This window comes from Hippopotamus amphibius, chromosome 5, assembly GCF_030028045.1.
Source record: "Hippopotamus amphibius kiboko isolate mHipAmp2 chromosome 5, mHipAmp2.hap2, whole genome shotgun sequence".
Lineage (NCBI taxonomy): Eukaryota > Metazoa > Chordata > Mammalia > Artiodactyla > Hippopotamidae > Hippopotamus > Hippopotamus amphibius.
The window spans coordinates 172,224,847-172,239,346 of record NC_080190.1 but is presented as its reverse complement, the minus strand read 5'-3'; the positions used below and the strand labels follow the sequence as shown (position 1 = coordinate 172,239,346).

The 14,500-nt window shown below is 49.1% G+C and overlaps 1 protein-coding gene across 1 annotated transcript in view; it reads left to right on the top strand.

Annotated features, from left to right (window-relative positions):
* Positions 1–14,500, top strand: part of LOC130854319 (maestro heat-like repeat family member 5) — a 66,150-nt gene that overhangs the window by 32,872 nt on the left and 18,778 nt on the right. The window contains exons 20-22 of the mRNA XM_057737012.1: positions 133–302; positions 4,038–4,187; positions 5,101–5,255. Of these exons, the coding sequence (XP_057592995.1) occupies positions 133–302; positions 4,038–4,187; positions 5,101–5,255 (475 nt within the window). The remainder of the gene's footprint in view (positions 1–132; positions 303–4,037; positions 4,188–5,100; positions 5,256–14,500) is intronic.

Sequence of the window (14,500 nt, the reverse complement as noted above, 5' to 3'; positions counted from 1 at the left end):
CAACCCCAAACTTGGACACAGGCATGACCCTGATTTCAGATGACGCCATCATACCAACGGCGGGTCCCAACCTAGACGCCAAGCCCACCTTTGCCCGCCCTCACCCCGCCCAATCCCGCCCCTGGCCGGCAGGGGAAGCTTTACAGGTGCAAGCGCCGTCCGCCAAGCAGCTTTCCAAGGCTGGCGAGGATGGAGCCCCGCTCTGGAGCGACGGGGACCAGGAGGCCACTGCCCCCAGCCCCCAGGAGGTGGTGCTCTCGAAGGACCACGTCTTCCAGCCTGGCAGCTCCCCAGGCATCAAGGTCAAAGCCCTTAGAATCCTGGGCAGGTCCGGGGTGGGGGGGGGGCGTGGCCATGCTCTGTTTCGACCCCCGCCACCACCCCTCTCATGTGCTCCTGCTGGGGCCAGGGTGTGAGTATTAAAACCGAGGCCGGGATCTCGCCTGCATCTCTGGCGATTAACTGAGAGCTTTGGAGAACCCGTGGTCCCTGGCCAGGGAGGGGGGAGTTGGGGAGGGGGAGTTGGAGGAGGGCTGGAGATAGACTCTGGGGTCAGGCTTGAGTCCCAGCTCTGTCTCTCGTGGCTGTGCGACCTTGAACAAGCCCCTTCTGTCTGAGCCTCAGTCTTCCTCTGTGAAATGTGCCAGAGGTCCAGCCGCCAGGAGCTCCTAAAGGACGGCGCTAGCAGGGTGGCTCCCATGGTAGGTGTCCTCTGAGGCACCGTAGGATGTCCTTCCCGTTGAGACTGATTTTGCAGGAGGACCACCTGCGGCTATAGCCCCGCCTTCCTCGCTTTCCCAGAGGCCTGTCTTCATTCTCTGAAACCAAACCCTCCAGAGGAGGAGGCACATCGTGTGTCCGCCTTCTGTCGTCACCTGATCTCCCACAGCCAGACCCTCCTCAGTCCGCGGCTTGGGGTGTCTAGTGGTTCCCCGGCATCCCTTACATCACCCCGTGTCTCTGTGGCTGTCTGTGTCTATGTGAGTTGTGTCTTTTCTGAAAATGAGTGAGGCCAGGGCTGGGTATGGGCTGGATGCTGGCGTTGGCAGGACCGGCCGTGTTTCACGGAGCTTCATGTTCTGAGTGGTCAGTTCACCACGTCTCGACGATGGTGACTTTGGCCAGCCCCTCCTTGCTGTTGAACCCATGACTAGTGAAGACCCTGTGTGTGGTGTGCTTGTCAGTCTCCCTGTTCGACCTCCAGGCCAGAAATGGGGTCTCTCCTGGGCCCAGCACAGGCCCTGGTGGTAGAGCCAGGCTTCAGTACACACCTATGAAGTAGAACCTAGCTGAACCACATGACGAAGCAGTGGCAGCACACAGCGCCCAGTGGGTTTTTGTTTTTGTTTGTTTGTTTGTTTTTTATTTATTCATTGGCTGCGTTGGTTCTTCGTTGCTGCACACGGGCTTTCTCTAGTTGCTGCGAGCAGGGGTTACTCTTCATTGTGGTGCGCAGGCTCCTCATTGTAGGGACTTCTCTTGTTGTGGAGCACGGGCCCTAGGCACGTGGGCTTCAATAGTTGCGGCACATGGACTGAATAGTTGTGGCTCATGGGCTCTAGAGCACGGGCTCAATAGTTGTGGCGCACGGTCTTAGTTGCTCCCTGGCATGTGGGATCTTCCTGGAGCAGGGCTCGAACCCATGTCCCCTGCATTGGCAGGCAGATTCTTTACCACTGCGCCACCTAGGAAGCCCCTGCCCAGTGGGTTTTGAATCCATCGCTGTCTGACTCCAGAACCTGTGCTCTCTGCAGCTGCTGAGGGCTGTCAGCCTACTGAGGTCAATCAGAAGTTTAGTACAGAAAACCTAAAGCCCTGCGGCCAATACATCAATTGTCCAGGGCCAGGATGGGGAAACCTGGCACGGCTTCAGTTTATGCCAAAGGACCTGGGCTGGGGGGAGGGTTCCCTGGGGTAGCTCAGTGGGGGCCCAGAGCTAAGGGGCCCTGGAGCACCTGTGCTCTCAGGGGAGCTGAGTGACAAGGAGTGTAGGGTCCAGGGCCTGGGAAGAGTGGTCTACCCCACTCTACATGGTCTCCGCACACAGAGTGGGCGTTCAGCTCTGGCTGTCCTTGGACAAGGGGCAGTGATGGACAGGGCACAGAAAGGGAGAGGATGGGAGGGTCTGCTAATCAGGGATGGTAGTTCTGCGAAGGTTAGGGGTGGAGAACAGACCTGGGTTCTGGTCTCAAGTCTGTCCTGGAATCCCCATGTGGTCTTGTATGCACTACAGCTTCATCACCACCACCACCATCATCACCATCATCACACCCTCACCATCACACCACTGTCACCACCACCAGCACCACCAGCACCACCTGCACCACCATCACCACCACCACCATCACCACAGAACCACCATCGCTCTCACCATCACCACCACCATCACCACCGTCACTGCCGCTTCCATCTCACATTAATTCGTGCCCTGGGTTAAAATAAGATGCCTCAAAAGTATTTACCAATCCTGAGATTGTAGTATTCTGGGATTCTGAGAGTCTAACCACCATTCTAAGTTGAATTTCTTCAAAAACATTCTAAATACTAGAACTTTGACCAAAATTTAACATTTTAGCAAACAATTTTAAATGTAATCTTATAACAAATGTTCTAACCAGATTTATAATAGCCTAATATTCTAACACAAAAACTTATCTTTAGCTACAAATATGCCATGGAAATTATTTTAACATTCTAATCAATAACTAATAACCTAACATTCTTACATTTTACCAAAATTTTAGAACAATAAGATTCTAATAAATATTGTAAAATCCATTAAACACTTATTTTTATATCTAATGTACATGCACACATCCTAACAGACTTTCAAACATCATAACAAATATCCTAACGTGCAAAGGAACATTTTACCATCTGAATATCCTTGCAAGCATTGTAATGTTCTGTCCCCAGTGTCACCCCATCACCAGCATTCTGTCTTCCTTTGGTTATCAGATGCTCAGAGTCAGAGCTTTCCAATAGAACTTTCTGGGAGGAGGAAGTGTCTGCTTCTGCACTATTCAAGGTGGCCACTGTTCCTATGTGACTACTGAGCATTTGAAATGTAGCTAGTGTGGGGAACTCCCAGGTAGTGCAGCGGTTCGAATGCAGCGCGTTCACTTCCAGGGCGGGGTTCAATTCCTGGTCAGGGAAATAAGATCCCACAAGCTGCGCGGCATGGCCAAATCAAAAAAAAAAAAAGAAAGAAAAGAAAGTGGCTAGTGCAGCTGAGGAACTAAATTTTAAATTTTACTTAATTAAATTTAAATTTAAATAGCTTAGTATGACTGGTGGCTAGCATGACTGTGGTCTGAGGCTATAGAGCAGAGATCCCAGCCCTGACCTTGCATTTCCCCAGAGCCCCTTCATCCCCAGGAGCGGCTCAGGGTCTGGTGTGGGAGGTGACACCCACCTCCCTGGACCTCTAGGGTCACTCCCAGGAGGACATGGGCAGCAAGTTGGTGTCCCAGGCAGCCCTGCTATAGCACAGGAGCTCTGGGCTCTGGACCCCACCTAGTCCTGCCCAGCCCCGCCTAGCGCTGTGAATGAGGGCAGCCCACACGCCTTCCCAGGCCTGGGGCTTAGCCAAGGTGACCTTGAAGATCCTTCAAAGCGCTGAAGTGCAATTGCTCTTGGTTGAAACTCTGTAAAGAGGAGGACTGGGGCCTGGCCGGTGGGGAGCGTCCAGCTAGCTGGGCGGAGCTAGCAGATGAGGACGCCCACGAGGTGAGGACCAGGCAGAGGAGGGGCCGAGAGGCGGCTGGCCCAGCCAAGTGTGTCTCGGGACAAGCACTGGGGTCTGAGGGAGGGAGGGAGTCGCGTCCCTGCCCCCTGACGGGCACCGCCCTCTCTCCCTGCCCCGGGCGTGGCTGGCTCAGAGAGGTGTGCAGGAGATGGGTGCACATGTTGGGGGACCCAGGGGCGTGGGGCTTGGGCTTCTGGAAGTAAATGAGAAGGGGTAAGAGTGGAGGCGGGGAGGCGGGCGCCCAGCACAGGTGACCGCGGTGACGGCTGCCTCCATCCCCCCGCTACAGGAGATCGCAAAGCATCTCACGATGGCAGAGCTGACTGACCTCATCCGGACGGCCGTCGACGGCCTGGGCTCCATCAGCCCCTTCCGTGTGCAGGCGGCCGCTGACCTGCTGCTCTCTGTCGTCCGGGAGCACGGGGCCAAGCTGAAGACCGTGAGGGGGTTGGGGCCCCTGCTGAGGGCCCGGCAGGAAGGGGGAGGGGGCAGAGGGACGGGCCCAGCATCCGGGGGCTAGAGCCTCTGGGCCCCGGGGGCGTGGCTGAGCGTGGGCCTGATGGGGGAGACACAGACGCCACCCTGGGCAGCAGCCACTCTGACAGGTGCCAGTGAGTGAATGAGTGAATGAGGGAACGGCCCAAGCAGGTGTGCCGGGCCCCGGGGGGCATTTGCAGGCCCTGGGGCAGACATGCATTGACTGAGGGGCAGCTCCGTGCCCCAGGGTGGGGGTGGGAGTGGGGGGAGGAAGGCACGGCCCGGACCCTGCAGCGCGCTGGGTGTGGCACCAGACGGGTGGGGAGGAGCAGCACAGCGAGTGCAGGGGCAAAGGCGCACCCCCGCCGGGCGGGGCCCCAGAGACAGGGTGACTGAGGCCCAGGCTGCAGACTGGACGCCTCGGCGGTGCTCTTGGAGCCAAGCATTGATGGATGAGACCCAGAAGTGGAAGGGGGAGGGGCCTTTCAGGCACACAGACAGCAGGTACCAAAGTGCCGGTCAGGACACCACGGGCTGGTCTGTCCGACCTTCCGACACTGGGGCAGCATTCAGACAGCCTTGGATGACCCCAAATGCCATGCAAAAGCTGGTGGAACTTGTCTCCCCGTCAGCCTGGGACTCCCCTTCTGACCAGGTGTCCAGGGCAGGGAACTGCCTCCCTCTTCAGGCTTCCCTCTCTGATCTGTGTCTCCCCCCTCGGACTTCCCAGGACAGGGCTGCGCACCCCCCTCAGAAGAGCACCACATCTGAAGGGGCTCCAAGCTCATCCTCCCTCCCCCTTCCGGCTCACCAGGGCAGGGCCTTGCCTCCCCACTCAGGCTGGCCCTCTCCCCACACTCTTCCTCCCTGCACAGGTTGCCAACCTGGGCCGGGCCATCCACCTGCAGCTCTGCTCTGTCCGCATCCCCCAAGCCAAGGGAAAAGCCCTGCAGGCCATCACCCTGCTGGCCCGGAACCACACCCCCGAGCTGGTGGCTGCCTTCCTGGACTTCTCCATACCCCTGAACAGGTGCCCAGCCCACCCTCCTTCCCCGCCCTACTGCCCACCCTCCATCCTCCCCCAGGCAGTAGGCAGGACCTCCATACCCCGCTCTGTCCTCCTGCCTGCCCACTCACAGCCACAGGGCTAGGAACCAGGAGGGAAGCTCTTACCTGTTCATTTATTGTACACCTCCTGGGGCCAGCTCTGGGGAGGCACCGCTCAGCATTCGTTCTCTCGGTGGTCCCATAAAACACCCCGCCCCAACCATCACCTGATGGAGAGGGGGCCCAGGATCCTGGGTGCTCCCGGCAAGACCCCAGTCAACACCAAACCCCTGCCATCCTTCCTGCTCCTCCAGGGAACCCCCTCTTCCTGCCCCGCAATGGCCACTATAGCCTCCAGACCCTGAGACTGGAAGTGGTAGTCTTTCCCCCCAGAATCCCAGCTGTGAATCCCAGGTCTTCAGTCTATGTTATCTGCTACCCATCCATCGTGTGCCAGCCCTGGGTCACTCCTTGGACCCTCCCGCCCACTCCCCCTGTCTTGATCTTGGGGATTTCACCATCTTTCCTTCACACTGATGTGATCTCAATGCCTGATTTCCTCTCCCATCCTCCCTCAGCCACCCACTCCCACAGTCATACCCTCAGCTCGGTCACCTCCGTTTCAAGCGTCTCTCCCCTACCCCTGACCATCTCCCTCCTCACCAGCATAGAATCTACCTTCCAGTGTCAACGTAACTCCCTGAACATACCCCAAGCCTCTTGTCCCCTTTGTCACACTCAGCTGGCAAAACCCAACTCCAGTTAAGCTGGCTGTACCTACTCACACCTGCACCTGTGCAGCCAAGTGCAGGAAAAAGCACACCACCACCCTTCAAATGCTCAGCCACACATCTCCATGGGGCCCTTAGTGCTGCCTGGAAACCAGCTGTGTTTCCCTACCCCTCCCCTCTCCTCAGCCCCCAAAACCTCTGCCCACTTTTCACACTCAGCCGCCAACCTTGCTTCCATTCCTCTGAAAAATCAGAAGCTACCAGAAGAGAACTCTCACAAGCTCCCAGCACCCAAGGCCTGTTTCCAGGAAGGTCTCTAATTTCCATATGGAATGGCCTTTTGGTTTTTGTTACTAATGTCTAGTTTTATTGCGTTGTGATCAGAGAATGTCATCTAATGTTTCTGCTTTATGGAATTTCCTGATCTTTTAAGCAATTTTTGTGACTCTTCTACGGGCACTTGAAAATGTGTTTTTTTCTATTATCAGGTGTAGGGCTTACTATATATCCATAAGATTTACTTTACGGATTGTGTCGTTTACGTCTGCCACCTCCTTACTTAATTTGTGTCCATTTGATCTGTCTTGTACTGAGAGTGGTGTGTGAAAGTCTCCTATTATTAATGTGTTTCTACCTATGTATCCTTCCATCTCCTGTGGTTTTTACTTCATAGGGTTGCCATGTTATTTGGTGCATACGTATTTATAAGTGTTATATCTTCTTTGTGAATTGTGACTTTCAGCATTAAAAAATGTCCTGCCTTGTCACATTTAATGCCGTGAGGGCATGAATTCCATTTTGTTATCAGGATCACTCCCTCTGCTTTCCCTTTTTTTCCCATTTGCCCAGTATGTATTTGTCCATGCTTTTATTTTAACTTTTAAGGATCCATTTGTTTTAGGTGTCGTCTTATATACAACCTATAGATTGCTCTTGATCTGTAATCCAAATTGAAACCCTTTTTATTTTAATAAGTGAGTTAATTCCATTCACATTTATTGGTACAACTGATGTGCTGAATCTCCACTCTGTCATAATATTTTATAACTGTGTGTGTTTTATTTGCTATGTTTTTTTCTATGCGATGTGTATTCTTTGATCTTCACTCATTGTTTTTAATTCAGGAAGGGTTGTGTTTTTGTTCTAGTTGTTACCTTTGCACTCCTAACCTATTTTAATGCCCTTAGTCCCTTGTTTTCTTATTTAACCTTTTAATATCTGGTTTACCCATTTTTACTGATATCCTTAAACTCCCACCCATTGCCCATGTAACAACCAGTGAGATCATTCTTCCACCATCTCCCTTCTCCTCCTATGTTTTCATTTGCTCACTTCCTTGTCAAAACTGGCACTGTAGTTATCCACCTTCCTCCCCACATGTGTTTTTGGTGAGTAGACACACGCCCCCTGGGTCCCTTTGCCGAAGGTCTTTTAGCTTGACAAAGCTCATCCTCTGATAGATTCCTCAAGGAGACTCATGGATTCAGAACACCCTAGATTCTTTTATGTTGAAAATTGCTTATTTGCAGGGCGGTTAGGCTGGATATAAAACACTTGATTCACACTTTCTTTTATTAAGTATTTTTTAATTCTGCTTAATTGTTCCTTGCTTTTTTTTTTTTTTTTGAAGTCTGATGATGGTTTTTTTGTTGATTTTGTTGTTGTTGTTGTTGTTTGTTTGTTTTGCCTTTGTAGGTTATTTGATATTTTTATCTGGAGACCTGGGAGACTTTTTTATCTTTGAGATTTAACAATTTTACTAAGAAATATCTTAGAGTTGACCATTCTGTGTTCATTTTCCCAAGTACCTGGTGAGTCTTTTGAATATGTAGATTTAAGTCTTTCGTTGTTATTGTTTCTGGGAAGGTCTCTAGATTATAATTTTTTCTCCCAGTTTTATTGAGACATAATTGAACACACAGCACTGAATAAGTTTAAGGTGTACAGCGTAATGATTTGACTTACATATATCATGAAATGATTACCACAAAAAGTTTAGTGAACATTCATCATCTCACACAGATACAAAATAAAAGAAAAAGAAAAAAATATTTTTTCCTTGTGATGAGAGCTCTTACTCTCTCAACAGCGTTCATATATACCATGCAGCAGTGTTAATTATATTAATCACATGGTGCCTTAGACCCCTAGTACTTCTTTATCTTATAACTGGAAGTTTGTACCTTTTGATCACCTTCACCTAATTCTCCCTCCCCCAACCCTTGCCTCCGGCAACCACAAATCTGGTCTCTCTTTCTATAAGTTTGTTTGTTTGTTTTGAAGTATAATTGGCCCACCACTGTGTTAGTTCCTGGTGTGCAACTTAGTGATTCTGTATTTCTGTATATTTCAAAGTGATCATCATGATAAGTCTAGTTACCATCTGTCACCACCCAAAGATATTACATTATTATTGACCGTATCCCCAACATGGTACATTTCACCCCTGTGATCTGCTTATTTGGAACTGAACATCTATACCTCTTAATCTCCCTCACCTATATGCCTCTTGGTTACAGTTTTAAATATTAGTTCTGCTCCATTGTTGTTTTCCTTCCTCAGAGACTCCAGTAATTCAAATGCTAGTCTTTCCTTGCCTGTCTTCCATGTCCACTGCTTTCTCTGTGACCCTTTTTACTTCTCTTAAATTCATCTTTATCCTCTTGGTGGTCTTTCTACTTTTCTCAATGCCCCTTTCTAAATTTTCATTTGAGTCTTCTCTCTCTAGAGCACCTTGTAATTTTTTTTCACTTCTGAAGTCAATCAATTCTCTTCTCCTTTCTTATTATAGGCTTTTTTTTTTTTTTTTTTTTGGTCCTGTTTAAATTTCTAATTCCAGGTGTTTTTTTTCACATCTTTAAATGCTTGCTTGAATATATTGACCTGAATAAAGGGTGGTGTCCTACACTTTTTTCTGAATCACGGTTATTTTTCAGGGCGGGAATTTTCTCATCGGATGTGTGGGTTTTGTTTTCCGGGGAGGGCTGCAATAACGCCATGGATCTATCAGTTTTCCTCCTGTTTACATACAACACTGTTGGAGTGCTTTGTAGGATTTCAAGTTCAATGGCACCCTCTTCTGTCAGTATAGCAAAGTCCAGGTACCTTAGCAGATTTTTAGTTTTGGTGGTAGGTGGAAAGGGTTATGTATCCTCTAGTTTGAGGGGTGCTTTTTCTCTTGCAGGTCCTTAAATTTTTCCTTTCTGTGCCTTTGCCTCTCACCAACCAATATCAAAGGGTAGTTCTTTCTTTTTTGGCCTCTTTTTCTCCCCAAAGCTGTGTGTCTTGAAGGCTCCCCTTCAAATGAGCATCCTTTTCAGTCCCTTTCCTGTGGTCAGTGCTCTGGCTTACTTGGTCTTCTGTATTGTGCTGTATTTTCAGACTTAAGATGCACCTGGTCTTCCTGAAGGTGTTTTAGATCAACTTTGAGCCCTGTTGCCAGGTCCTGTGTCCTCTCCTCTCCATAGTTTCTCTCATCCTCCATGTATCTGCCAAGAGCCTTGTGGCGGAGCAAGGACAGGGTGGGGTGGGAGTGTGAGAGACTGCAGGCTGGGGCTGGCACAGTTCTCGTCTGCTTACACTGTGTTGAAGTCTGGGTGTTCTCTGACATCACATTGTGGTGTCGTTTTACTTTTCTCTTCTTCTTGCTGTGTTGTTTTACAAGGACATTTTGAGAGGTCGGGGACCCAGGCAGCCACCATTGCCCTCAGCTGCCCAGGTCTATAGTTCAGTTTTACCTGTATTGAAGTTTATATCTTATTTCCTCAGCTCTAAGAAGTATATTTTTCACATGTCAGCATCTCTAAAGTGGGACCATTGTGCATTTTACCTTGACGGTGGCTTCACCTGGATTGATGTAGGGTTCTCAGTCACGTGGGGGCACTCTCAGCTGGAGGGTGTTTTGGGGGGGCACACCTGGTGGTGTGATTCTGACCCGAAAGTGGGTTTTGTGCTTCAGATTCTCAGGAGCTCCCCCCTCCTTCCCCTCCGTGTGCCGAGTGAGCACTGGGTTTTCTTGCTGTTTCTTTGTGCAAGGCAGGGGTTTTGTTTCCTTTTGTTCTGTTTTATCGCATTTATACTAGGGTCCAAGCTTTATGATGGAGCCCCTATTAGACTCCCATCTTGGATAACTTTTCTTTTTTAGGAGTAAAAGAAATAATGGCAGTGTGTCCTAAAAGCATAAACAGAATTGTGTGATACATGCCCTTCTAGTATTCTTCTGTTATCTGGCTTTGTTCCTTCAACATCTTGTGCTTAAGACTCCTCCCAATGTGTTGCACATAGTTGGGGTTCATTCATCTTGGTTACTGGGTAGTATCCCATCCTACAGACACCAGTCACCCTTCTTTCTATGGGTGGACATTTGGGTTTAGGTCTGTGGTTATCGCTGATGGAATTTGCTCACACCTGTGCTCTGAAGCATATCCGCACTCGATTTCCATAGTGTAGGCATGGCGCCGGCTCTAACATATGATACAAAATGTTACCAAAGTACTTAAACCACCTCTCTTTCCCACAGTAGTTTTTTAAGAGTTCCTGTTGCTCTACATCATCACCAACACTTAACATCAGCTTTTTAGCCAACCATCAAAATTTTAGCCCATCTGGTGGGTAGTATTAATCATATTTTCATATTAATAATTCACTTTGCTGATTAAATAAATGAGGTTGTACGTCTTTTCATGCCCTTTTTGGCCATTGGGATGGCATCTTTGGTGATGCCTGTTCGAGTATCCTACACATTTTTCTGTTGGGTTGTCCCTCTTTTTCTTATCAATTTCTAGGAATTCTTTATGTACAGTAATCTGGATACAAGGTCTCTGTTGATTATCATGCTAAATATCTTCTCCCATCTTGCAGCGTTTCTTTCTCTCCCTTACTAGGGCCTTTGACGAAAAGGAGTTCCAAGTTCCATCATTCATTCTCAAACGTTACCTTAGAGAAGTGCTAGAGCTCGCCTTTCCCGTTCAGGCCTCCAGCCATCCGAAAGTGATGTTCATGGAGGTGTGAGTCAGGCTCCAGTTTCTTCTAAGCGTCCAGCGTCCTTTATTGAACGCCCCGCCCTGTTCCTGCAGCTCTGGGTGCTTGCTTCCTGCAGTCAAGGGCCCCCATGCTGGGGACCTGCCTTCGGGCTCTCCCTGCTGGGCACTGCTCTGCTTGTCTGTGCCTAGGCCAACACCCAAGGTTCTCATTCCTGCAACTTTATAATAATTCACCTCCCCTGATCCAGAAAGTCTCCCCCCTCCTCCTTCCGCAAGACTGTCTTGGCCATTCTTGGCCCTTTGCATTTCTACATAACTTTTTTTAAAATATGTATTTATTTATCTAGGCAGGCTGTGCTGGGTCTTAGCTGCAGCGTGTGGGATCTTTTAGTTGCGACACGCATGCAGGATACAGTTCCCTGACCAGGGATCGAACCTGGGGCCCCCTGCACTGGGAGGGCGGAGTGCCACCCACCACCAGGGAAGTCCCTCTACATAACTTTTAGAATCATTGCCAAGCTTCCTCATTTGCTCTTTTTCCTCTTTCACCCTTGGGCAACTGCTTTTATTGGGCTGGCCCTCAAAGTTGGACTAGGAGTAATCCCTGGTTTGTCACACGCGTCCATCATGGCTCTATGCGTGGACTGCTTTAATTTAGTTCTTTTCTGAGAGCAGGGATTCTTCTTAGTAATCAAACACACACCTGGGAAGCCATCACCCATACAAAGCCACGGCTGTGGTTTTGAGCTCCATCTAAGGACAGGGCTGCCCACCGTCCCTGGTTCCCTCCCCTGGCTCACCCCCACCAGGGGTCTTCATTCTTTTGCTTTCTTTTTATATGGCATGATTGCATCTAAACATATTCCTAAGAACATTTTATTTGTGGTTGCTATGAGTTTATATAAAGAGTAACATGCTGCCTGTAGTCTTTCGAGACCTTTTTTCACCGGCTTGATATTAGTGTAGGTTTTACATCTTGATTGTCTGTTCTAATCTAAATCTAGTAACACCAGTTTTCCTTTCTTTAGTATTGCATTGTATGTCTCCTTCCATTTTTTTTTAATAGACTTTTTCTTTTTTTGGAGCTGTTTTAGGTTTGCAGAAAAATTAAGCAGAAAGTGCAAAGTTCCCATCTACCTCCCTCCCCTGCCAGGCTCCTTTCTGGGTAACATCTTGCCTTCCTGTGGTGTGCATGTTACAGCTGATGAGCCAGTATTGATATGTGATTACTAACTCAAGACTAGAGTTTACAGTTCACTCTTGGGGGTGCATGCTCTATGGATTTGGACAAACGTACAGTGACAGGTATTCACTCTTATAGTATCATAGAGAATAGCATCACTGCCCCCAAGCCCCCTGTGCTCTGCCTGTTCATCCCTCCCTCCCCCTAAATCCCTGGCAACCACTGATCTTTGGACTGTCTCCATGGCTTTGCCTTTTCCAGAAAGTCATAGAGCTGGAATCATACCGTAGGTAGCTTTTCAGGTTGGCTTCTGTCATGCTTTCAGGTTCCTCTATGTCTTCATGGCGACCACTCTCACTCCTAGGAACTCTTTCTCTTTCTTTCTTTCTTATTTCTTTTGGGGAGTGAAATGATCATCACAGTAAGTCTAATTAATCGTCATTATTCATAGTTACAGATTTTTTGTCATTGTGATGAGAACTTTTAAGATCTACGCTGTCGGCAATAGTGTTAACTACGGCTGCCGTGGTGTACAAATTACATCCCGGTGACTTATTTGTCTTCTACCTGGAAGTTTGTACCTTTTGACCCTCTTCATCCATTTCACTTACCTCCAACTCCTCACCTCCAGCAACCATCAACCTGTTCTCTGTAGATATGAGCTTGGTTTTTGTTTGTTTGGTTTGGGTTTTGTTTTCGTTTTAGAGTCCACGTTTAAGCCAGAGCATGTGGTGTTTGTCTTCCTGTGTCTGACTTATTTCACTAAGCGTAATGCCCTCAAGGTCCATCCACGTTGTCTCAAATGGCAAGATTTCCTTCTTTCTCATGGCTAAGTAGTATTATATATGTCTTTATCCATTCATCTGTCGATGGACAGTTAGGTTGTTTCCATATCTTGACAACTGTAAATAATGCTGTGATGCACGTGGGGGTGCGTGTATCTTTTCAAGTTAGTGTTTTCGTATCTTTCAGATAAATACCCAGAAGCAGGATTGCTGGATCACATGGTGGTTCAGTTTTTAGTATTTCGATGACTCTTCATACTGTTTTCGCCGCACCAGTTTACATTCCCACCACGGGCGCACACGGCTCCCTTTTCTCCACATCCTTGCCAGCACTCATGATTTCTTGTCGTGTTGATGACAGGTGTGAGGTGATACCTCCTTGTGCTTTGATTTGCACTTACCTGGTGATGAGTGACGCTGAGCATCTTCTCGTGTGCCTGTTGGCCATCTGTCTGTCTTCTGTGGAAAAATGTCTATTCAGATCCTCTGCCCAGTTTTTAATCAGATTTTGTGGGGAGTTTTTGTTTGTTTTTGCTATTGAATTGTGAGTTTTTTCCATATATTTTGGATATTAACCCTTTTTCATAAATATGATTTGTAAATATTTTCTCGCACTCGCTGGGTCACCTTTTCATTTTGTCAATGGCTTCCTTTGCTGAGCAGAAGCTTTTGAGTTTGATGTAGTCCCACTTGTTGATTTTTGCTTTTGTTGCCTTTGCTTTTGGAGTCAAATCCAAAAACACAGGCGCTTACCACCTATGTTTTCTTCTAGGAGCTTTATGGTTTCAGGTCTTACATTCAAGTCTTTCATCCATTTCGAGTTAATTTTTGTGTGTGCTGTAAGATAGCGGTCCAGCTTCATTCTTTTGCACGTGGCTGCCTGGTTTCCCCACCACCATTTGTTGAAGAGACTGTCCTTTTCCTCCAGTGTATGTTCTTGGCTCCTTCATTGTGAATTAATTGACCACATCTGTGGGGGCTTATTTCTGCGCTGGGAACACTTTCCTAACTTGGTTCCCGGAGCCCAACCTCGCCTGCTCCCCTCCCACCTGCCAGCCACTCCTGCTCAGCCTCCTGTCTGCCTCCTCCTGTCCCCCTGACTTCTTAGCACGGGGGCCGCAGGGCTGAGCCTCAGGCCGCATTTTCACGTACACTCCCTTCCCTGGTGGTCGCGTCCATCCCCATGGTTTAAATATCACCTAAGCCCAGGTGCCTCCTGAATGTTCTCCCCGGCCAGGTGGCAGCACAGGGATGTCTGATGGGCGTCCACTTGCCACCTCCAGACAACACCCTGACCCTCCCCGTACCTGCTCATCTTGCTGGCTCCTGTGTCAGATGTGGTGATTCCATCCTCCAGGTTCAGGCCAAAGTTCTCCATGTCACCTTACTCTCTTGTCCACCCACAGCCCGTCCTCTGGGAAGCCCTGCCGTCCACCTCCCCCCGTCTCCCCCACCCCCCGCCGCCACCACCCTAGTGTGTCCTAGTTAGGACGTGACCAGCCCTCACTGGTCCTGGCCCGTTTCCACGGGCCCCCCTTCCAGCAGCC